Genomic DNA, 25,589 nt, shown 5'->3' with positions numbered 1-25,589 from the left:
TCTGTGTGTGTGTGTGTGTGTGTGTGTGTGTGTGTGTAGGGTGGTATAAAATAGTTCTTTAAAACATTTTAGTAATAATTAGCCATAGTCAACAGCACTAGGACCATTTTTGTTGCTGGGGATGGGAGTGACAATTGGCTGTTTATTCTGCATTTCAGAGGTGGCAACCCTATAATATGTGCTCTGTTTAAATATTTGCAGTGTTGAGTAATGCAATTTCAGCCCCTGCTGGAGCTAGGCTCCCACAAGGAGAGAAGTTCCAGCATCCAGTAATTTTCAGCCTGCTCCAGGGGAAAACTCCCTCTGACTGGTTGCCTTCCCCACCTCCCTGACAATGCCATTTTCATAGGAGGGAAGGGGGAAGGAAGAAGCAGCCTCTCTGCTGCCCTTTATGAAAAATGGATCAGTCTGCTCACCCTCCTCTCTTGCTCCCTGCAACACCAGAGCCGGGAAGGAGGAGGGGGAAAAAACTGCCCCTCCCCCACAGGCCTGAGAAGGGGACCCTCCTGCAGCTGCCCCCAGACCTGGGAGGGCATTGAAGCACTCACTGAGTGCAGGAGGTGCACTGAGGGGTGATGGGCAGATATGGGTTCTCCAGGGCAGAATTGATGTGACAGGTGGGGGAACATAGGCACAGGCCTAATTAATTAATTGGTATTTAGGGACTTGGGAAGAAGCTAAAAGCTCTGTGCCATCAGGTAGCCAGCAAGAGTTCCTGCAGTGGCAGCCAGAGCCTCCTTACTCTATGCATTTGGGAAAGTAGACACTGTAATTGGCCCACCAATACTGGGCTGGACTGGGGGGAATTCAAAAAACAAGATAGACCAGAAAACATTATAGTTAGTTTAGACCAGTGGTTTTCAACCTGTGGTCCACGGAGCCCTGAGGGTCCACAGACTATGTCTAAGATTTCCAGAGGGGTCCGTACCTCCATTCAAAATATTTTAGGGGCTCGCAAATGAAAAAAGGTTGAAAGCCACTCTTTTAGACAAACCTAATAATAGGCCAGATTTACGATTTTTGAACATTATGGGGTGGCAATGTTGCCTATATGGAAAGCATATTGTGAAACTGTATATTAAGGTTGCTCTACAAATGTATATATCATTGCATTTTAGCAGTGAGAACAATTTTTAGTTACTGTATAATGAATTTAAAGTATGCTTTTGGTTCTTTAAGGTTTGGAAAATAATATGCATATTAAAGCAAATGTGAGGCTAGGAAGACAGAAATAATGGCAAAAAAAATCTCTATCAGTAAATTAACAGGCATCTTGTCTTCTGATTGTCTAGCATTGGCATCCCATCATCCTAAACACCTAGTGCCAATTTCTTCAGTCTTTATTCAAGCAAAATTCGCTTTGATTTCAGAGGGAGTTTTGCGTTAATAAACAATGGAGGATTTGACCTATATTGACTAAATGAAAATTCAACAATAAGCAACTTTTGAAATAGCAATTGATAAATCTTACACAGAGCATACAGATCCAGTCTTTCTTTGTGCAAGACATTTATTTCCCTATATTTTCAGTCTGTGATAACTTTCTTTATAATTGAAGTATTACTCCAAACTTCCTATTTCTTGAAATGTACAAATAAAATCCAACACAAGTAACAACCATTTTTTATTTCAGTTCAGACCTGTAGGTTATGGGTAATTATGGTAGCTCAAAATACTTGGGTTATACTGCTGTATACTCTTCTGCTTCATAAGGGACAAGTTTGATTGAAAACCACAAGTGAAGTGGCATTGGATTTAGATATTTTGCTAGTGGTGCATCATTCGAAATAGTAATTCCCTGTGGGGTATGGAAAATTTAGAAAGAGCTCCAAGCAATCAAGCACTGTTTTGATATTGTGAATAGCAAAATATGAAAGACAGAAAGAGAGTGGACTATTACACCTGACCTCCTCCCCACCCCTAAAAAGCACAGAATAATAAAGTAAAATCTTTGTAAAAGAAATATGAACCAAACAGAGTCCTATCTATGGCAGCAAATGAATACATTGGAATAACATAGGGATAGACTGGGCAAACTGCCCAAATTCTCTCACTTTGATGGTGAGAGCCGTGCTGAAGAGAGACATTTTGCCAATTAAATAGTGGTGTTTACTGTTTTGCCAGCAGAAATTAAGTGAATTTACTTTTATAGAAACAAGCAAAAACTGGAAATGAACCTAGAAAATGTGATTAAATTTTTTTCTGGTGAGAACATTTTTGTATTGGTCTAACAGTAACAGTGGACAACTGATTATCATCACTAGATACCAGCATAGTTCCTCTGAATCATGTTTATTTGGTGCTTTAGAATCTGCAATGCCTCTGGGAGCAGGATTCAGTCATGACAGAGTCAATTTTTCCTCTTGCAAGCTCTTTTTTTCCATGATGCTGGAAGTCAGTCACTGAGCTTTTGTCCAGACTCCAAATCAAATCTTTATTTTCTTTCACTACCAGGCTGATCTCTTTAAGAACAAAAGTAATTTGCTTAAAAGAATACTTATATTTTAATTTATGCTCACATAAGTATTTTAATCTTCCTGACTAGTTTCCAATATGATAAAAAATAATTGTTCATAGTTCAATCTTTCTAGTTTTTCAACTACACATTCATAAAATGGGGAAAATAAAGTGAGTGATAAATCAGTGGAACTCCTGAACTAACTTTCCAAATGAAAAGGGATATAACATGAAACACAAATGGAAATTAAATATGCGCAGAGAAGGACAAGCTAGATCAGGGATAGATAGCCCTGATTTTACTACAGTGAAAGGTCTAGATAGAGTCTATGATATATAGTAAATGAGAACTGAGCAGAAAACAAAAGCCAAAAAGAAATAAAGAACTGAATAAAATAACCACTTAATACAAAACAAAGTGGCAGATGGGAGAGACAGTACTATATAAAATGGCACCTCTTGTAAAAGCACAGTAGACAAGATATTTTCAAAGCTGGAGGGGGGGGAGGGAAAACAAAGGGTTCTCTGTCTGTTTTTGCCCGGACCAGAGCAGGAATGCAGGTCAGAACTCCTGTAAAGGGCTAATAAGTAAGCTAGTTAGATATGCATTAGATTCTGTTTTGTTTAAATGGCTGATAAAATAAGTTGTGCTGAATGGAATGTATATTCCTGTTTTTGTGTCTTTTTGTAACTTAAAGGTTTTGCCTAGAGGGATTCTCTATGTTTTGAATCTGATATACCTTTATTGGGTAATCAGATTCAAAACATAGAGAATCCCTCTAGGCAAAACCTTAAGTTACAAAAACAGGAATATACATTCCATTCAGCACAACTTATTTTATCAGCCATTTAATCAAAACAGAATCTAATACATATCTAACTAGATTACTTATTAGCCCTTTACAGGAGTTCTGACCTGCATTCCTGCTCTGGTCCTGGCAAAAGACCCACAGACAGAGAGAGCCCTTTGTTCCCCGCCCTTCACTTTGAAAGTATCTTGTCTCCTCATTGGTCATTTTGGTCAGGTGGCAGCGAGTTTGTCTTTAGGTTCTTAACCCTTTACAGGTGAAAGGGTTTTTTCCTCTGGCCAGGAGGGATTTAAAGGTGGTTAGCCTTCCCTTTATATTTATGACACAGTACGATGTAAAATGGCACCTCTTGTAAAAGCACAGTAGCATATAAATGTCCAATGACTACTGATTCTACTGAGGATATTTGCTATTACTCTTAAGGAAAGTCCTTATAATCTCTTCCTCTCCTTCATAGTTAGCTTTGATTTATGGCTAGACAGTAGTAGCCATGACCTAGGAAAAAAATTGGGGGAATGTTAGAATATTTCTGTTTTCCAATTTACATGTTCCCATAAATTTGCACTGAATATTCCTGTCAAATTTCAGGCAAATAAAAGTCTCCACAGAATTCCCAGTTGTAGAGATTCAGTAGGGGTGTCTGAGTCAAGGAGACGCAGAATAGTTAGTTGTTCTGCACAGAGCACAGAGATTTTTAAAGAATAATTTTTAGTGCCAGTGGACTACTACATCTGCCCTCCCCACTGCCCCTAAAAATAATTGAAGCGCTAAAGGAGAAATGAGGCAGATGAGAAACTCAGTCCACAGAATAGGGCCTAAATTGTGCACTCAGCAAAAATGGGCAGTATATCGGTTGTTGATGCATGCAGCAACCTGCCAAATTATGATATATCCCAGCCATTTAAGACCTTGGTTGAGGCTGATAAGCCCCAGGAATAGGGTTTGCTTGTCTGACAGCATGTAGATTGGTAACCTGATGTATGAGGCAAAAAATACTTGTGCTTTAGTGCTTTATTCTTTTTGCCAGATTTTGCGTGCCAAATTTCATGATGCAAGTTCTTATGCCAAATCTTGTCCAGCAACAACAGCTTACAAAATGGTGATTGAAAATGGAAAGTAGAAGATTCAAAATAAACAAGATATATATTCTAAGAATTGCACAGCAAAGTACAGACTAAGAGCAGGTGGTGAACAATTTGGTCACCTTAGCAAAAACCTTTTCTGTGCAGTGAAAAAAATATTATGTGATCCTGTAATTAAAGACTGTATCATAGTGCAAGGGACAGAATTAAGGTTGAATATGCAACCCTAATTCTGGCATTTCCTAATTTTTAAATGCTTGGCAAACTTAACATTCTTTTAACTTAGTTTGAATGTAATTTCCTTTTTTAAAAAGGCAAACAAACTATGATGTACAATTGTAACAGTCCCTTGTCACACATCATCATCACGGTTTGAAAGAGGTGCCTTCAGCACATAATCTTAGGCCTCATCACTTGAGCTAAGAGTAGTTTAGCTGACAATAGGAGAAGGCTGTTATCTTATGCAAACCAGCCACTCATTTGGACGTATAGGTTGCAGCAGACTGAGACAGTGGGTTACATTTCCAAATATCTACAAATGTATTTGTCCTCAGCCTGTTTAGCTGGGTATGTAATTGGTGTATTAATTTTTTCATAACAACAACGTCCCATATTTTTGAACCATTCCTCTGCAATTGGACTATTTTTGTTTTTCCGGGCTATCAGTAGAATTCTTAACGCCAGTCATGAGAAGGACTGAGTCTAGAATTCATTGTTTCTTAACCCTGTGCTCCTTCCCGTATTTGGCGAAAAGGTGGAGCCATTTTTTCTGTGTCCCATCCAGAAGGTTACTGCTGTGTGGCTCCCTGAGTGTGGTACATGTGCAGTGTTAATAGAACATTGACAGTTTTTGGTAGCAACCCAGGAACAAGCTACAGTGAGAAAAACCAGATGGAAATGGTGATTTTTGACAATATGTAATTTAGCCAAATTCAAGTGGATTTTCAAGGGGACAGACAAAAGGCACCTACTTTAGCTCAGAACTATCACCATGCCAAATTTCAAAGTCTTACTGTAAATCATGGGATCACAGAGCTCGTCAAAAATAATTTTTATAAAGGAAAGTGGTAGGCAATCTCAGTATAGGTCACTACCACTCCTCCTATACTATGCATAAACTATAAAGCCTTATGCTTCAGGTCTTAAGCCAGCCCTGCATGTGGTTGTGGAGAAGGCGTACAAACCATGGAACATCTAGTGAACTGTTGCCCAAGAGGGGCAGCCTTGATTCATGCCATGCCACCAAGAGGGCCGGCTCTACCATTTTTGCCGCCCCAAGCAGTGAAAAAACCTGCTGCCGCTGAATTGCCGCCATGGATGGCAGGAGAGAGAGAAGCTGCCGCCTAATTGCTGCCGCGGCCAGAGGAACGGAGAAGCTGCCGTCTAATTGCCGCCACGCCCCTTTCTGACTGCCGCCCCAACCACCTGGTCACCAGAAGCCATAGAGTGGATGACAAACTTGGATATCAATCTTTCGTGTTGCTTTTCAAGTTTCCATATGAAAGAAGAATGACAGATGTTAGGGCAGGTTCCTCTATGGGCAGGTTATTCCATAATTGTCCATTATGCAGTTTCTTGCACCTTTCTCTTAAGCATCTGGTACTGTCCACTGTCAATCAGGACACTGGACTGATCCAATATGGCAATTCCTATGTTCCTATCGACTCTTCTCCTGTATTTCTCTTGTAAGCCTTTGCCTCCTTTAATCTTGACTGATACAATTCTTTTTTTTATTGTCTCCTAAGTTGGTTCAAAATGTAAAGATTTGTCTCACTATCTGTACTGACAAGTGGGAACACAAAACCTTCATCACCTAAAATTTCCAGTGGCTTTCTGTCCATTTCAGAATTTAGTACAAAGCCTCCCACATAGTCATCAGAATCCCCTGTGGACTTATGCTCCCTCCTTTTGTATCTCTTCAATCTTATTCCTCCCTATTCTCAAGAGTATTCCTTACGCTCTTCAAATACCAGATTTCAGTGCATCTCCCACCCTCTTTCCTCAGTGAGTGATAGAGCCTTCTTCCAAAGTGTCCTCCCCTTCTGAAACAGTCTCTCTGTATTTCATTGACTCCCTGACATTTCAAATCTCTAGTGAAAACCCTTTTTGGACTTCTTCAATAAAACAATCCAAAGATTTCCAGGTTTCCCTGGCTCATTTTCTCTGAAGCTTTGGTCAGTATTGTCTTCATATCCCCTTCCTACTGCTCTACATAACTCCTTTTGTATATAACTCCATAATTTACTTGTTTTTGACTGCCAAGCCTCCTGTGATAAGAACAAACAATAAATTATTTCATTAAATGGAGGGAGGGGCGGAAACAGTAGAACTTTAAGTTTTACACACTTAGTATATTCTGGAGTAACAGTGACGAATGTATGAATGATTATATCAGAAACCATGTCATAGAAGGTGCAGTGGTTAAAATTAATAATTTATTCTTTTTTAATTTCTGCCCTAAAATATTACATATTGTTGGAACTAGTAAGTGGCTACCACTCCACTGCACTCCAGAAGTAGCTGCACTTTGGTGCTACAAAAGTGATCCATAACATGATTTGAGGTCTTTTTGACTGAAAGTGCAATATAAATGTAAGTTGTGATTACATGCTGTGTAGTGGAATTGTATCAGTCAGCCACATCTGCTTTACTAGGTTGCCGTGGCTTGAATCGGTGCCAGATGATAGCTACGGTCTGGTTTTTGTGTCATGAAAGAGTGCAGCCAAGAAGATTTTTGGTGACACGAATTAGAAAGAGAGGCCGAGAGCAGTGTCAGTACCTGAGGCAATGATAGCTAAATTGTACAATGATGAATGATTTGACAGACGATGGATACCATGGGATAATATCTAGGCCAAATTGCTTAATTCAAGCTTCAGAGTAACTCAGCTGCTTCCAAAGGCTATGAAATAGAGAGAGTACATTAATTTCCCCAATGTGGCAATATATCAGCTCCCAGTCTTTTTCATCAGACATGTTGTTTAGTCTCTGGCTTTGAGCTATCTCAATCGGAGAATTCGGCTGATCCTATGGCAGTCACTTGTCAAAAGGTTGCTGACTGCACAGAACAAGGTTTTCTGAAATGATTAATGATACTTCAGAAACTTTTGATCCAGGGAGAAAGTCTGTTGCTGCTGCTACTGGTAGACAGCTGTTTAAAGGGAGCAGTAAGAGAAGCCCCATTAACATTTTAGTATGATAAAAGTTGTGGCCTGGGCTGGCATCAGTTAACTGCAAATATCTTCCATAACCAACCACTGGTGGTTAAATAGAAGTAATTTTTACTCCTATTGGCTCCTTGGTTACCAAGCAAACACATACACATCACCTGAAAATATGGACATGTTGATATTTTTGGATAAAAATTCCACTTTTGAAATGCAGGAATGATTCTGGATAGGAAAATAAGGCAGAAGTATGTCATCAAGACCGTTAAGAAGATATTCCTTTACAACACAGCTCTAATGTTTATACTCAGCTGAACCTTTTGCATATACTGGGATAGGTGGATCTAGGCCTGCCCAAAATTAAACATCCAGCCTCTCAACCAAGGGGAAAGGCTGGCCACAGGCCTCATACAGTGACTAATATACTCAGCAGTAATGCACAACATCTGAAGTGCTGTTTAGTGTTAACCACTTGCAGCAGCCTGTCGTGTATCTCAAGCATTTGGAATCTTGGCTGAGCCTGGTTAAACCTGCACAAAGATAAGAGGGGCTGCTTTTCAACTGCCTTCCATTCTATGTAGTCATTCACACCTGTGCAAAGAGGGTGTGTATTTGATGTAAAATGAGGTGTTGTTAAATCCACTTTGTCATGGCTTTACACAAAAGGGCAAATGTCATAAGGTGCAAGTCAATGGAGAATCAGGTCCAAAGCGTCTAAGTCTTAGGAGGCAGTGAGACTGCTACCTTTGGGTGTGCAGTAACAACACCTGGAAGTTTTAGTGACCTCTGCCGGTGCTTTGAGTATGTGTGACAAACTTGCCGTGACCACAAGAAGTCAGAAGCAATATATATGGCAGGTTCAGCCATGTACTGTGACCAGAAATTGTTAGGCAAAATGTCCTTGGACTGCTGTCTGATTGAAAAATCAGTTAAAAGCTACCAGACTATTGGCTTAGTCATTGCATAAGCTCACTACTGCTCTTTTCTGAATGATAGGTCTTTTGACGAGCTCAGAGAGAAGAACCATTATGCAATTTGCCATTACCTCCCTCTCAATAGTTGGTATAAAGGCAAATGGCTGGCAAAAGACCAACAGCAAATTTGGGCAGTAATCCCTTTATTCTTCTGCTGTGTGGTTATGAGGTAGAACCTGCCCCTGCATTTGCCTATGTAGGGACCACTTGATCTTGTTCAGTGAGGTCCCTGACAACACTCTCAAGAGCCTGGCATTATATGGTAATTGTCATGAGTGGAATCTGGAACTCTATCACAGGGAAATGGGAGTGCAGAATACCTTATGAGGCATTCCACATCCAGCAAAAGAAGAGAAGATTGCCTCTACAACAGCAATTTTCAACCTGTGGTTTCCACAGAGGTCCACACCTCCATTCAAAATTTTTTAGGGGTCTGCAAATTAAAAAAGGTTGAAATCTACTACTCTACAACATAAAAATTAGTATCCACAACTGCAGAGAGTAGAAGGCCTGTGGAACTGTCATGAGCTAGTAGCCTGGGAAGCTTTTTATGCCAAATCACACTCTAAATGTGGTTTCGAGTTTTCCCATTCAGAAAATTGTGTTGGTGTCTGTCACTTTGTAATTCTAATTAGCAGGGGACTGAGTTAAAATTCCAATGATTATGATCTCCCAATGTCTAGGTAACTAAATACACGTTGACACACTGTCACAGGAGTTTTTATACCTTACATGCTCTGTGATTTGCACTGTGTATTTAGATGTCTAGATGGAAGTTAAATGGTTTGAAATTAGCACCTGAATAGCATCCCTTCATATAGCCTGAAACAGATTATATACCCCTGAAAGGTCTAAATTTAACTGCCAGGTATAATGAAGGAACCCAGAGGAATTTACTCTTAATACCCTGTATGTATTGTGACAGGGTCAGGCCAGATGGCTATAGGAGCGTAATAGAAGGCAGATATATTAGCCCCAGGCTAAGTAGGTCCCTTTTCCCTGGGGAAGGTTTTTTTTTTTTTTTTTTTTTTTTTTTAAGGTTCCCTTGTTTATTACTCTTTGAGCCAGGATAGAAATGCAAATTCACATACTTGACACATCATATCTCAAGTGCTGATTGTATCATTATAGCATATGTGACAGGGTCGGGACAGATGGCTATAGGAGCGTAATAGAAGGCAGATATATTAGCCCCAGGCTAAGTAGGTCCCTTTTCCCTGGGGAAGGTTCCAGAACAATCAGGAACCTTCTAGAGACAATTAAGACAGGCTGATTAGAACACCTGAAGCCAATCAAGAAGCTGCTAGAATCAATTAAGGAAGGCTAATCAGGGCACCTGGGTTTTAAAAAGGAGCTCACTTCAGTTTGTGGTGTGCATGTGAGGAGCTGGGAGCAAGAGGCACGAGAAGCTGAGAGTGAGAACGTGGACTGTTGGAGGACTGAGGTGTACAAGCATTATCAGACACCAGGAGGAAGGTCCTGTGGTGAGGATAAAGAAGGTGTTGGGAGGAGGTCATGGGGAAGTAGCCCAGGGAATTGTAGCTGTCACACAGCTGTTCCAGAAGACACTCTAGACAGCTGCATTCCACAGGGCCCTGGGCTGGAACCCAGAGTAGAGGGCGGGCCCGGGTTCCCCCCAAATCCTCCCAACTCCTGGTCAGACACAGGAGGAGTCAACCTGGACTGTGAATTCAGAAAAACGGCCAAGCTGAGGGCTGCCGTGAAGCTCCAAGGCGAGCAAATCCGCAAATAAGCGCAAGACCCATCAAGGTAGAGCAGGAACTTTGTCACCGTATCTTATTTACAATGTAAGCCATTCACGACAGGGATCCTCTTTCCTTATATATCTGTCATAAATATAAAGGGAAGGGTAAACCCCTTTGAAATCCTTCCTGGCCAGGGGAAAGCTCCTCTCACCTGTAAAGCTAAAGGTAACCTCGCTGGCACCTGACCAAAATGACCAATGAGGAGACAAGATACTTTCAAAAGCTGGGAGGAGGGAGAGAAACAAAGGGTCTCTGTGTCTGTCTATATGCTGGTCTTTACCGGGGATAGACCAGGAATGGAGTCTTAGAACTTTTAGTAAGTAGTCTAGCTAGGTATGTGTTAGATTATGATTTCTTTAAATGGCTGAGAAAAGAATTGTGCTGAATAGAATAACTATTTCTGTCTGTGTATCTTTTTAGTAACTTAAGGTTTTGCCTAGAGGGGTTCTCTATGTTTTTGAATCTAATTACCCTGTAAGATATCTACCATCCTGATTTTACAGGGGGGATTTCTTCATTTCTATTTACTTCTATTTTTATTAAAAGTCTTCTTGTAAGAAACTGAATGCTTTTTCATTGTTCTCAGATCCAAGGGTTTGGGTCTGTGGTCACCTATGCAAATTGGTGAGGCTTTTTATCCAACATTTCCCAGGAAAGGGGGGGTGCAAGTGTTGGGAGGATTGTTCATTGTTCTTAAGATCCAAGGGTCTGGGTCTGTAGTCACCTCGGCAAATTGGTGAGGCTTTTTACCAAACCTTGTCCAGGAAGTGGGGTGCAAGGTTTTGGGAAGTATTTTGGGGGGAAAGACGCGTCCAAACAGCTCTTCCCCAGTAACCAGTATTAGTTTGGTGGTGGTAGCGGCCAGTCCAAGGACAACGGGGGTAATATTTTGTACCTTGGGGAAGTTTTGACCTAAGCTGGTAAAGATAAGCTTAGGAGGTTTTTCATGCAGGTCCCTACATCTGTACCCTAGAGTCCAGAGTGGGGGAGGAACCTTGATAATATCTATAAAGCATCATGCATGGTAGTGGCATTTTGTAATAATAAATAATAGTAATATAATCTTTTGCAGATTTTAATATCTGATCTGTTATATAGGCAATTTATGGTATAATAAAAGTAAATTAATAAATACTATTAATATTTTGCACTTCTTTACTGTCTTTCATTGAAAGATTCCAATGTGCTTTGCACATAAGATCTAGTCTGCACTTGAAAGTGTTTCTAATTAAGGAAGGGTGTGAATGTAAAGTGCAGTGGCTGTTCCTGAATAGCTCCATGTGTAGACACTGTTATTCTGTTCCCATTTAGCTTTGAAACTGATTTTGGCTAATGGGAACAAGGCACTCTTACTCTGGAATAAGTGTGTCCGCATGTGAAATTAAATGGGAACAACTTCATATGTCAACAAGCCCTAACTAAGCCTCATAAAATATTTCTACCTAGTATTGTACCTATTTTACAGATGGTTAAACTGAGGAACCAAATTTGGGAATCAAAAGCAGACCCCAGAAGTCCTGACACTCAATTTCCTACCTTATCTAAATTAACATATATTATGGCCCAGATTTTCTGGCCTAGTTGCAGCTGGGGAGGCACAGGACTGCGGATCAGGAGAAAAGGTGACTTTACAGCATCAACTTTGCATTCCCGCAGTCCTGGAGCCAACAGAGGGTTGGACCAATCCCTGAAGCCCAGCTGCTAACAGCTCCAAGGGGTAATTCCAGTGGCCAAATATAGCTACGGAAGAGGGATGACTCAGCAGTGCTCCTTTTTACTGGCCTTGCCCTCTTTGCTGGGGAGCAGGTGACAAAAAGCCACTTTGCTGGATCTAATCTACACCACCCAGGGATTTCACCTAGGAAAGAGGTCTCCTAAGGAGGGAGTTTTCAGCAGACTTTTCAACTGTTTTGCACTGTTTGGATGATTCAAAACCATCATAGTGGACCTATGAGTTAGGGCCTGTATGTATATAAATCTACATGCACAAAATAAATAATCTAATAGCTTGTATCTTAAATAAAATGCACGGTGCTAGAGAAAATACTTGTTTGCCGTAAAGTCACAATACATTCAACATATAATACACAGATATTTCCAAGTTACAGAGATTCATCTGTTGTTATATTCAGCCATATTAATTGCATATAATGTCTGTGTCAAGTTTCTGTGACTTAAATGAAGGAAGAAGAAAACCTCATATAATTATCTCTAGACTAAAGATAAAGGAAGTTTTCCCTTGCTATAGCTTAGTAGAGATAATACTCTTATTAATTTAGAAAAAATCTTGGCTCTTAGAATTATGGTGTTTATATCTAGTTAAATGGCTGGCATGAGGTTATGTCCTTAATTTAGAACCTTATCTTAAATATGAATATAAAAAATGTGGCAGCTTGTCAACAGACCAGAGAAATATGTTTTCTGTTTAACTGAAACTCACTGCTTGACCTTATGGACATTAGCCATTAATTACCTCTCTGAATTCTCTTTCATTTAGTTGGAATCTGTTCTGTACATAACATGTATAGCTATGTTAATTAAAATCATGTAGTGTAGTTTGGACATAAAAAAAATCCAAGAAGTCCATATAAAATTCAGGTTACTGTACACTGGCTTCTGCAAGTATGGAGACTTCTCTTTTCTGCTTTTGAATCATGCTACAGAACATTCTCTTCCTTTTTCTAAATCTAATTGCATTAGTGAGGATACTTAAAAGAGAGAACTCTTAGCTTGAAGCTACTGTCATCATGTGTTTGCATAGAGATAGCTCCCTGTATCTGTCTCTGTCTCTCTCCCTGTTTGCTTCTATATTTATCAGCCTTCCTGGCCATAAAAGGTCTGGACTGTGGCTCTGACATTCCACTGACTACAGGCATTATTTTTGTTCTGGACCTTGGAGTCCAGTTCTTAGCCCTGGTCTTGACACCTCTTTGCTGGATTCAACTTTGCCGGATTTTTCTCTCTATCATTCATCCACTTCAGGACTTTTATATTTGTCATTGTTCATTTGGCTACTGGTAAGTGTTCCATTTAGACAGGAATTTTTTCTAACTTGTAAGCTCTCTTTATTTTGAATCTGTACACTGGATTGATGGTAGCTCCCTTTAATTTTCTGAGCTCTGCAGTTAGTTGAGGGAGATGTGGTAACAGGTTGGAGAAATCTGAAAGTGTAGCTGCAGAGACAAAGCCAATCAGGACAGGGACTCAGTTATTATAAGCTCAGCTATCCGAACAAATAGCTATAGGACTTTTCAAATGATGCATGAGTTATTAGAGATACAGGAGACTTTTGTTGTGACTCTTGAATGAGAGAAAGTGTAAATAATCTTCTAAATATTTTCTAATTGTATGGGATATATAGTGAATTCTGAAGCAGATGAAGTGACACTGACTAAGCTCAGAGGAAAATCTGATATTTTTTCCTCTGTCAACATTTTCGTTTTTCTATTTCAATATTTTTTTTAAATGATTTTGAGTAGATTTTTTTAAAAGCACAAACTAGTCATACTTGCCCCTAGCTCAATGGATAGGTTACAAATAAAATCTTTCTGTAGTATATTTATATTGTACAAATAAGTACAGAATATATGGACCCTAAAGCTGTACCTGTGGGTACCTATGACATGGACCATTGGCCACCCATGTGTAGGCTAGGCTCTGCAGTAACAAAAGCATATACAAATTCCAAAGGGAAAATGCTACCCTCACACATAGCTGGGTACCATCAGGATGTACTGAGCATGTTATAAAAATTAAGACATAGGACTCAATCCTACCCCACTGAAGCCAAAGACAACACTCCCATTGATTTCAATGGGGACAGGATGCAGCGATAAAATCCTTACAAGGGTCCCAGATTTTCTTGTGGGGTTTCAAAGGAACATAGGAATTGCCATATCAGATCAGATTAATGGTTCCTCTTGTACGGTAATCTGTTCCTACCAGTGGTCATTACCAGATTCTCAGAGGAAAGTGTAAAACCCTTATAATGGACAAATATGCAATAATATGACTAACATTCGTTTCTAGCTAATGTCAGGCAATTAGAAGTTGGCTTATGTCCTGCACCATGAGGTTTGATATCTCATGTAAGTTTGTATACTAGTTAGTAACTATGCATATTTGTATCTATATAAATGTATTATCTTTCTAAGAATCCTACTGAGCTCTTTGCTACAGTGATTTCTTTTGGCAGTGAGGTTCATAAGTTAATTAAGTATTGCAGAAAAAAGTATTTTCTTTTAAAAATGTTAAATATGCTGACTTTAAATTCACTAACTGTTCTCTTGGTCTTATATTCTGAGAATGTACATAGGAATGCCTGATTTAACTTCTCTCTCCTATGCATTTTATGCAGTATTTTATACTCTTCCATCATGTCTCCTCTTATTTTGTCTTGTTCTCTAAATTAAACCGTTCTAGTCTTTTTAATCTCTCCTCCTAAGGATGTCTATCTAATCCTCTAATCATTTTAATTCTCCTGCTCTGGACCTTCTCTTTTTGTTTCATATCCTTTTTGAGATGGGTTGACCAGAACTCAATGCTGAAATATTCAAGATGAGGGTGTACCATAAGCAACAGGAACAATGCAACTGCTAATATCCAGAAAGAAGCTTGCCGGTGCTGGAGACAAAGCTGGTGAAGATGAATGGGGATCAGCTGTAGCACTCTCTGTGACAGGAAATCAGAGTGTCTTGCTTCTTTTTAATGTTAGAGCAAGACTCATCTCTTTGCACTAGCCTGTCTTCTGTGGATTATGGATTCACTCTGGCTGGCAAGCCCTATCCCTATCTTTGTGTGGGTGAATGAAGATGATGAAGGTGTAGAAGAAGAAAAGAATAGGACTTATACTACAGTGATTAGTGCTATATGAATAAGAAGACATATAGTTTACACCAGTGGTTCTCAAATTGGGTCGTGACCCCATTTTAATGGGGTCACCACGGTTGACGTTAGACTTGCTGGGGCAGGGGGCTAAAGCCAAAGCCCAAGCCCCACTGCCAGGGGCCAGAGCCCAAACCCGAGGGCTTCAGCTCAGGTTATGGGGCTCAGGTTACAGGCCCTGCTGCCTGGGATTGAAGCCTTTGGGCTTCGGTTTTGACCTCCCCAGCCTGGGGTGGTGAGGCTTCGGCTTTGACCCCAAGACGGTGGGGCTCAAGTGAGTTCAGGTTTTGGTCCCCCATCCTGGGGTCGTGCAGTAATTTTTCTTGTCAGAAGGGGGTTGTGGTGCAATGAAGTTTGAAAAGCCCTGGTTTGCACATATCAACTTCCTCCTGTTGAAAATTGAGTTTATTCCTAGTCTTTATTTTCTTTCTTATAACAAGTTCCAACTTCAAGACAGAGGTTAATCTCTCACCCCATAACTAATTATTTAATTGCCTCTTATGAGGGACTTCATCAAATATTTTTTGAAAGTCCAAATAAAATATAGCTACTGGTTTTCTTTTATACACTACTATAACTCATTGGGTCATTCATGGAATTCTAAGAGATTAGAGAGGCATGATTTTCCTTTACAGAAAGCATCTGGTTTGTTCCTATTCTATCATACTCATCTAGCTATTTAATAACTCTGTCCTTCATTTTTTGGTTACCTGGTGTCCAGTTTACCTTGTACTGGCTAGCTCTTTGGTCTATCATTTACAGGATCACATATAGCACCTTTTTAAAAGATAAGTACAATATTGGCTACCCTCCAGCCCTTTGATATAGCAGTTTATTTTTTTAATGATAGTTAAGAACTCTTGAATGAATATTCCACAGTGCTGCTATATAATTGCAATTTAAATGATCATTTTGGTTCTAACACCTCTTCTTTCGATACCTCAGAGACCCATAACAGAAGATAAACTATAACTGTAAAAATGTCTGATGAAATTAGGAAGGTTAAGAGGAACTATGAAGAGCAAATTGCCAAAGACATAAAAATGAATAAAAAAACTTGTAAGGTATATTAGAAGTGGGGATCCTGCAAAAGAGTTAGTGGGATCACTAGATTTCCAGGGGTAAAAAGAGCAGTCAAGAAAAATAAGGACATTGGAGAGAAGCTAAGTGATTTGTTTGCATCAGTTTTCATCAAAGAGGACAATAGGCAAGTGTCTCCCCAGTGCTACATTTTGAAGGTAAAAATGAAAATGGGGGTGAAATTCTGGCCCCAGTGAAGTCAATAGCAACACTGTTATTGACTTTAGTGGGACAGGTTTTCACTCAGATATTTAATGACAGTTGAGAACTTTTGAAAGAATACTCTACAATGCTGTTGACTTTGCCATTGAAATTATCAGTTTTGTTATCAGGACAATGTAGCTGTGACAGTTTGGCTAATTGTATCAGTGAGCATAGCAACATTGAAACTCTATTCTTTTTTCATAGTTTGATTTAGTTCTGGGGAGTACTTGGTTGACTCCAGATCAGAACAGGATTTCTGAACCCTATGAATGACTTGTGAGTTTCCTGAACCCTAAGAAAATTGTATGAAGATTATCCTAAGTGTATTGATTTGACTTAAGGAAAAGTTTTAGGTTTTATATTTGTTAATTCAGAGGTTTCCCTGATTTGAGTTTTCATCTGTTTAATCTATTCTTTTTCAGACGTTGCACACCTTAGCATTTCCAGGCAGAAAAGTGCAGTGGACAGTGAGTTAGGAGGCACCATGATGGCTTTACCTTTCTACCAGAAACATCACCAACACTATGACCGTGCGTACCGCCACAAAGAGCTGGAATCCACTCTGAGCCAGTACCAAAAGGAGGAGAAGCGTAAATCGGCTGTCTACAGTCATGGGTCTACAGCCTATGCTCATGGATCTGCAGCCTACCGCCATGGGTCTGCAGCAGCCTATGGTCACGAGTCTGCAGCCTACAGTCACGGATCAGCAGCCTATGGTCATGAGTCTGCAGCCTACAGTCATGGATCTGCAGCCTATGATCATGAATCTGCAGCTCACAGTAGGAGGTCTGCTGCCTACAGTCTTGGATCAGAATCCCTCAGTAGGATGTCTGCAGCCTATGATCATGAATCTGCAGCTCACAGTAGGAGGTCTGCAGCTGATAGTCTTGGATCAGAATCCCTCAGTAAGAGGTCTGCTGCCTATAGTCTTGGATCTGAATCTCTGAGTAAGAGTTCTGCAGCCTACAGTCTTGGATCTGAAGCCTACAGTCACGGGTAGGACAAAACACAGCCATATTTTGGGGGCAATGGTGGGGAAAACTGTTTGCCAAACCTGTCCCCCTTAGATCCGTGTCAACACTCCCATTGACTTCAACAGGAGAAGACACTGTAATGTTAATATATTTTCCATACTTACTGCTTTCAGTTAGTTCTGTGGAGGTGGAAGAAATTTAGTCCTCTTGTTGGAAGTACTGTGGTGACTGGCCCACTATAAGAAGAACATAGATAACTAGATAGCTCTTCTTAGGTGCAATGGCTGTGTTTTTACATTATATGCACAGTTCATATTAATGTTCAATTTGTCACACTGTAAATTGGTTGAGAAGTTTGGTATTTTCAAAGCAGAAACAACATGAAGTTTTTGTCAGGTGCAAGAAGAGCATGTCATAATTGGCATTGAAATAATATAATAAAACATTGTCTAATCAATTAGATTAGTGGAATGTGCTAGATTTCCTGGCCTCAGGAAACTCAGTGATAATAAAAGCAGCTAGGGTAGTATTAAAGCAAGATTAGTACTCCAGTTAGCAATAGAAGAAATGATCATCAAGTCATAGCAGAAAACATCTCCTCTCAATTACATCAGTTCAAACTCATTAAAGTCACCAGTGTGCTTGAGAGGAGAATTTGATCTGTTAGGCCAAATTCATCCTTGGTGAAACTCTTCTGATATCAGTGGAGTTACACCAGGGATGAATTCTACACTCAGGTCAATAGAGTTACACCAGAGATAATGAATTTGGCCTAATGCATTTAACAATCTTCTTACAGAAGCATAACCTTAATACGTTTCCAGTTATTCTGAAGTTTTCATATGAGTAAACAGATTTCATTTTTATTTTAAGACATATATTTTATCATGGCTTCCAGGCTGTTTTATTTTACATCAGTTACCAATAGCTTTCAAAAGCCATTCTAACCCCCAAATCCTAACCCAAATATGGATCTAGATCAGAAATTTTTAAATATCCCCCATTTTTATAACAGGCTGATGAATGACACTGGATTCTAAATACAAATCTAGATTTTAATTGTGAAGCTTAAGCCTATCTTGGGCAAAAAATATGCCTTTGAATTTTGAGCTAAATTTATGGAAGATAGGTCCATCAATGATTATCAGCCAAGATAGTCAGGGATGCATCCCCATGCTCTGGGTGTCCTTAAGACTCTCACTGCCAGAAGTGGGGACTGGCTGATGGGATAATTGCCCTGTTCTGTTCATTCCATCTGAAGCATCCAGCACCCACCACTGTCAGAAGACAGGATATTGGGTTAGATGGACCATCGGTCTGACTCAGTATGGCCGTTCTTATGAAGTTATGCTTGCATCCGTTCTTATTTTATCCAAACTGGATTCATTATACTCTGTCATACTCAGGTTTCAGAGTAGCGGCTGTGTTAGTCTGTATTCGCAAAAAGAACAGGAGTACTTTTGGCACCTTAGAGACTAACAAATTTATTTGAGCATAAGCTTTTGTGAGCTATAGCTCACGCATCCGATGAAGTGAAATTTGTTAGTCTCTAAGGTGCCACAAGTACTCCTTTTCTTTTTGTGTCATACTCAGTGGTGCAAGTAAAATCCATCTCTTGCTGGTACGGAGTGTGTGTGTGGGGGGACACAACACTAGCTAAGGGGGGCATGTGACCTCCCCAAGTGACCATCCATGTGACTCCTCCCCACCCTGCCCCCAGCCCAGTTCTCCCAGGAACCGCAGCGGGGAAAGGAGCAGAACCCCCAGCCCTACCCCCTGCCCTTCCACGGAGCTGCAGCTCCATCCTTTGTCCTCATACTACAGCAGCAGCCATGCCAGAGGACAGGGCGGGGCGGGGGCGGTGCAGAGCTGGGGGCGGTACACCCGCCAGAGGGGCTACCATCGTTCTGCTCCTTTCCCCGCTGTCCCTCCCTGTGGGGAAAGGAGCAGAACACCCATCCCCATCCCCTGTCCTTCCACGGAGCTGCGTCTGCCTCTGTACAGCAGCAGCCCCACTGGTGGACAGAGCTGGGGGTGCGGGGCTGGGGGTTCTGCTCCTTTCCCCACAGGGGGGAGGGGGCAGCAGGGAAAGGAGCAGAATGTCGGCAGCTCCTCTGGCGGCTGTACTGCCCCGAGGTCCGCCCCGCCCTGCCGCCCCAGCCCTGTCCTCTGGTGGGACTGCTGCTGTACAGATGGAGCTGGAGGAGAGGCAGTTCTGTGAAAGGGCAGGGGGTGGGGCTGGGGATGGTACAGCCACACTGGAGGAGGTGTGGGGCTGCTGGCTCTTCATGTGTCTTTCCTCACAGATTCTCACCCCTCCTGTGGCTTCTTTACACAGCCTCAGTAGCACAAAGCAGCCATATTAGAATTGGAAAAGGTACAGAGAAGGGCAATGAAAATGATTAGGGGTATGAAATCACTTCCATGTAAGGAGAAAGTAAAAAGACTATGATTGTTCAGCTTAAAAAAGAGATGACTAAGGTAGGGATATGATAGAGGTCTGTAAAATCATGAATGGTGTGGGAGAAAGTAAATAAGGGAAGTGTTATTTACCCCTTCACATAACACAAGAACCAGGGGTCACCCAATGAAATTAACAGGCAGCAGGTTTAAAACAAATATAAGGAAGTACTTCTTCACACAACACACAGTCAACTTCTGGAACTTATTGCCAGGGAGTTGTGAGGGCCAAAAGTATAACTCGGCTACAAAAGAATTAGACAAGTTTCATGGAGGATAGGTTCATCAATGGCCATTAGAAAAGATGATCAGAAATGCAACCAAGGCTCTGGGTGTCCCGAAATCTCTGACTGCCAGAAGCTGGGATTGGATGACAGGGGATGGATCACTTGATAATTGCCCTGGTTCATTCCCTCTGAAGCATCTGGCACTGTTGAAAGACAAGGATACTGGGCCACATGGACCACTGATCTGACCCAGGATGGCCGTTACGTTCCCATGTTCAGAAAGCATTACTACTTGGGCAGCCAAGGATTCCTTGCTAGACAGTCTATGCTACCTGTGTTCCTCACTTTGTGTAGGGGATGTGTCAGGAAAGGTATGCTGAGATGCAGAGTGGATTGCACAACATTTGACCTGATCCTCAGATGGCCTGTTATGTAGGACAGTGGTTTTTAACCTTTTTTCATTTACGGACCCCCTAACAAATTTCAAATGGAGATGCGGACACCTTTGGAAATCTTAAACATAGACTGCAGACCCCCAGAGGTCCACAGACCACAGGCTGAAAACTACGGATGTAGGAGGCTCAGTGGTGCGGAAAGCATTCTCAGTGCATTTGGCATATACTGTAGAGAGTTTTGTGGGGTTGGATCATGCTCAGTGTAGATGGAATGCTTGTCAGTTTTAGCAGCATGCTTCTAACAAGCTCTGCTGAGTATGGAGAAATGACAATTTTCAGAGGCTTATTGACAGGGACCAGATCAGCTAGGACCAACTGCTGGCCTGCTCCCTGACTAACTTCACTGCTAGAGAGCCATGAGCCAATCTGCACTGCCTGGGAACTGCCAGTGGCCACAGCCCCGCCTGGCTGCTGGTTTAGAAGCCCTGCTTATAATCCTGGCCCGCCCAGCAGGTCAGCAGCTCCTCAATGCATATCATGCCTGCAGCTGTGCTTGTCCTTGTTCCAGTCCCTGCTCCCCTCCGGCTTCAGACTTCTGGCTTCAATCCCCAGCTCTCCATGACTTACAACTCTGGTTGACCCTCCATTCCGGCATTCGGCTTTTGCCCGTCCAGTACTGAACCCTGGCTCCACCTCTGGGTTACCCAGCTCTGGCATTTGGCTTCTGTCCCTTCAGTACTGACTCTTGGCCTGTTTCCTGGACTTTGCCCATCCTGGACTCAGCTCTAACTGGTAGGCTGAACTCTCGCTTCCACCACTAGGCCTGACCACCCATGGCCCAGTCAGCTATAGTTTGAGCAGCCCCAATACAAAGGCTAGGGACCCACATCACTGGCATGGACCCCACTCAGGCCAGTTTTTCCCTGGCAGAACTGGTGGGAGGGGGGGGCATACAGAACGTGCACAATGCAGCCCTACAAGCTCAAGAGGCTTCACTAGCAACCCTGGCTCTTGCCCACCAGGAGCTGAAGGCCCCACTCCCAGACCAGTTTAGTGGTGACTGTAGTCGGTTTTGAGGTTTCCTATCAATTCAGGTTCCTCTTCTTGTTACACCCCCAACTGTTCCCCACAGAGCAGGCCTGAGTAGGGCTCATCATTAGTCTGCTCCCTGGGGAAACCCTGTCCTGGACCTCCCCACTCTTGGAACAGTACAGCCCCATCCTTGGAGTCAGTTGGAGCCGTTCATTCAGGCCACGTTGGTTCTCTTCAGTGACCCCCCCACCACTCCCAAACTGCTGAAGCTGTGCCACAAGCACTTCAATAAGGGCGTCAATCAGCCGCCAATATGCTGCCAAATTCCACCGCCTTTCCATGAACACCATGTGGAATGAGACTGCGCAGCGTCATCCATTTCAGATTGGGCTGAACCATGATATAAAGGATGCACTGATGTGGGTTGAGCTGCCATCCCGTCTCACAACTTGATCAACCTATGTATCAGAATTGACAGCTGCCTTCCTGAGCAGTGCCGCGAACGTGGCCCAGCCCCGTGGGCCCTGACAACACCCAGGCCTTCCACCCCTCAACAATGCACCTGCTCCAGAACCCATGCATGATGACTAGGCCCACTGAGGAAGTTTCTGAGACTCAGGACTCGCTTCCCCAGCTAGAGGAAGTATGTAACCCATACCTGCTTGGTGTGGTGCTCTGTTCTCCTCTAGTGGCACCTAGTCCAGCTAGTGATTCATGAGTCTGCTACAGCCTTGGCTAAGAGTCATGTGGCTTTTAGGTCATGCAATAAAGATCCTCATTCAATAACTCCAAGCCCCCACTTGTAACGCTGACAGACCCTGGTTGTCAGTGGGCGGGATTGAACCTGGGACCTCTGGAGCCATTCTTATGTTCTAATGCCATGGAACGGATAGAATGGCCACAACTCTTGACTGGCTGTTGGATTGGTAGTCCTGTTTATAAGCCTGCCTCCACCCTGACCCCACAGCAGCTCAGTGGCTGCTCGATGAGTACCACACGCACAGCTCTGCTTGCCCTTGTTCCAGTCCCTGCTCCAGCCTGCTTACAGTTCCTGCTCCCTTCAGACTTAGAGCTTTGTTCCCTGGCTCTGCCTCTGATTTATAACTCTGGTTGACCTTTTGGTTCTGGCATTTGGCTTCTGTTTCCAATACTGATCCCTGGCTCCGCCTTTGGCTTATGACTCTGGTTTACCCTTCAGCACTGTCATTTGGCTTCTGTCCCTCCAGTACTGACCTTCATTTCCTATACTCTGCCCACCCTGGATCCAACTGTAACTGGTTGGCTGAACTCTTGTCTCCACCCCTACGCCTGATCACACAGAGCGCAGTAAGTTACTCTTTTAACTCAGTCAAATCTGGGTAGATTTTCAGGGGGACCAAAAAAAAAAAAGCATCTCCCTGACACCCGGGTAACACCTCAAACACCACCAAATTACATTTCCTTGATCCAAAGCATGGACGTACTAGAGCTCTTTGAAGAAATGAAGAGGAAAAAATTAACATTGGAAGAACTGCCAGTTGTTTGTTAGCATCGTTTTTGGAAATGATTGAATCATTTTCATTGAAACTATCCAAAGATATTCAGCCTCAGGCAGGGAGCAAGTATGGAGAATTTCAGCCTTAATTATTACAGCTTGTCTGAATTATAAGCAACTAAAATCCAAGGTTTAGAATGGAAAGTGTTAGGCAACTTTACCGATAGGCATCACCACCAGCTCTGCCCCTTACATCTGTACAATGGCAGAGCTAGACTAATCCCACTTATTTTCTTACATTGAAGGATTAATCATTCAAATTTGTGTGAAAGATTTCAGTGGTTTTTCATGTGTATTCTTCATGGCTGACAACATTTTTTGCTGACAGCAGCTAATAATCCAGTGCAAAGGAAGTTGTGCTGTAGGCTGGTTATTCACCACAGCATGGGTCAGAGATTTACTTAAAGAGAAAATACAAAATATTTGGCAAGGCTTGAGCTTAAAACATGTTCACTTATTTGCAGAAAAATTGTGATCATAAGGACATGACTGAGACAAACCAAACAAACAGAAAAACAGGGTGTTTTCTTCAGTCAGTGCAATTAATGCTTCTGCCAACAACAAATAAATGTTGTCATCAGCAAAGTAATGAAGCTAGGATCAGTGCAGAGTTGAGTAACTAATATGCATTAGTATCTGTGAGAAACACAAGAAGATAATGAGTAATCCTGAAATCTCTATTGGCACTGCCCCCATCTATTAGCTTATTATTGGTGAGGATTAAAAAGAGCTAGCTTAAAAAAGTGACAGGCAGAGCCAGAAAATGTTTTCGTGAAAGCATTTCCCTCTTAAACTGTTGCTGATGCGCGCAGTGTGTGCAAACAATATAGCCACTGACCAGCAATGTGGCTTGGCCGCATGATGGATGTGTCAAGAAGTTAAACTAAATATAATGAAACGAGTGCTTCTCACCCATCTGGAGGAGTTTGGCTCTCGCATGTATCTGACAAGGTTTCACTTTTTTTTTTTTTTTTTTAAGTCTACAGCCAGCTTTCTAGCCTATGTCCTCTTTGCTCCATGTAAATTTAAACACTGCAAAGTGGACGACCTTGACTCCCTCAGGGAACCGATGGGCAGGATCCCCTGAGAGAATAGCATGAGGGGGAAAGGGGTCCAGGAGAGCTGGCTGCATTTTCAAGAATCCTTATTGAGGTTGCAGGAACAAGCCATTCCAATGTGGAGAAAGAATAGTAAATATGGCAGGCGACCAGCTTGGCTTAACAGTGAAATCCTTGCTGATCTTAAACACAAAAAAGAAGCTTCCAAGAAGTGGAAGACTGGACAAATGACTAGGGAGGATTATAGAAATATCGCTCAGGCATGCAGAAGTGAGATCAGGAAGGCCAAATCACACTTGGAGTTGCAGCTAGCAAGAGATGTTAAGAGTAACAAGAAGGGTTTCTTCAGGTATGTTAGCAACAAGAAGAAAGTCAAGGAAAGTGTGGGCCCCTTACTGAATGGGGGAGGCAACCTAGAGACAGAGGATGTGGAAAAAGCTAATGTACTCAATGCTTTTTTTGCCTCTGTATTCACGAACAAAGTCAGCTCCCAGACTACTGTACTGGGCAGCACAGCATGAGGAGGAGGTGACCAGCCCTCTGTAGAGAAAGAAGTGGTTCAGGACTATTTAGAGAAGCTGGACGAGCACAAGTCAGTGGGGCCGGATGCACTGCATCCAAGGGTGCTAAAAGAGTTGGCAGATGTGATTGTAGAGCCATTGGCCATTATCTTTGAAAACTCATGGCGATTGGGGGAGGTCCGGGATGACTGGAAAAAGGCTAATGTAGCGCCCATCTTTAAAAAAGGGAAGAAGGAGGATCCTGGGAACTACAGGCCAGTCAGCCTCACCTCAGTCCCTGGAAGAATCATGAAGCAGGTCCTCAAGGAATCAATTTTGAAGCACTTAGAGGAGAGGAAAGTGATCAGGAACAGTCAGCATGGATTCACGAAGGGCAAGTCATGCCTGACTAACCTAATTGCCTTCTATGATGAGATAACGGGTTCGGTGGATGAGAGGAAAACAGTGGATGTGTTATTCCTTAACTTTAGCAAAGCTTTTGACATGGTCTCCCACAGTATTCTTGCCAGCAAGTTAAAGAAGCATGGGCTGGACGAATGACTATAAGGTGGCTAGAACACTGGCTAGATCATCGGGCTCAATGGGTAGTGATCAATGGCTCCATGTCTAGCTGGCAGCCGGTATCAAGCGGAGTGCCCCAAGGGTGGGTCCTGGTGCCAGTTTTGTACAATATCTCATTTATGATCTGGAGGATGGTGTGGATTGCACCCGCAGCAAGTTCACAGATGACACTAAACTGGGAAGAGTGGTAGATACACTGGAGGGTAAGGATAGGATACAGAGGGACCTAGACAAATCAGAGGATTGGGCCAAAAGAAATCTGATGAGGTTCAACAAGGACAAGTGCAGAGTCCTGCACTTAGGACAAAAGAATCCCATGCACTGCTACAGACTAGGGACCGAGCAGCTAAGCAGCAGTTCTGCAGAAAAGGACCTCAGGGTTATGGTGGACAAGAAGCTGGATA

The 25,589-nt window shown here is 42.2% G+C and overlaps 1 protein-coding gene across 1 annotated transcript in view; it reads left to right on the top strand.

Annotated features, from left to right (window-relative positions):
- Positions 1-16,910: 16,910 nt before the first annotated feature.
- Positions 16,911-25,589, top strand: part of MYOM1 (myomesin 1) — a 99,813-nt gene continuing 91,134 nt past the window's right edge. Inside the window, exons 1-2 of the mRNA XM_073331468.2 lie at positions 16,911-17,160; positions 17,302-17,419. Coding sequence (XP_073187569.1) covers positions 16,911-17,160; positions 17,302-17,419 — 368 coding nt within the window. The remainder of the gene's footprint in view (positions 17,161-17,301; positions 17,420-25,589) is intronic.

This window comes from Lepidochelys kempii, chromosome 2 (assembly GCF_965140285.1).
Source record: "Lepidochelys kempii isolate rLepKem1 chromosome 2, rLepKem1.hap1, whole genome shotgun sequence".
NCBI classification, from domain to species: Eukaryota; Metazoa; Chordata; order Testudines; family Cheloniidae; genus Lepidochelys; species Lepidochelys kempii.
Note: the sequence above shows the minus strand (reverse complement) of the source record. Positions and strands in the feature narration are given on the sequence as shown.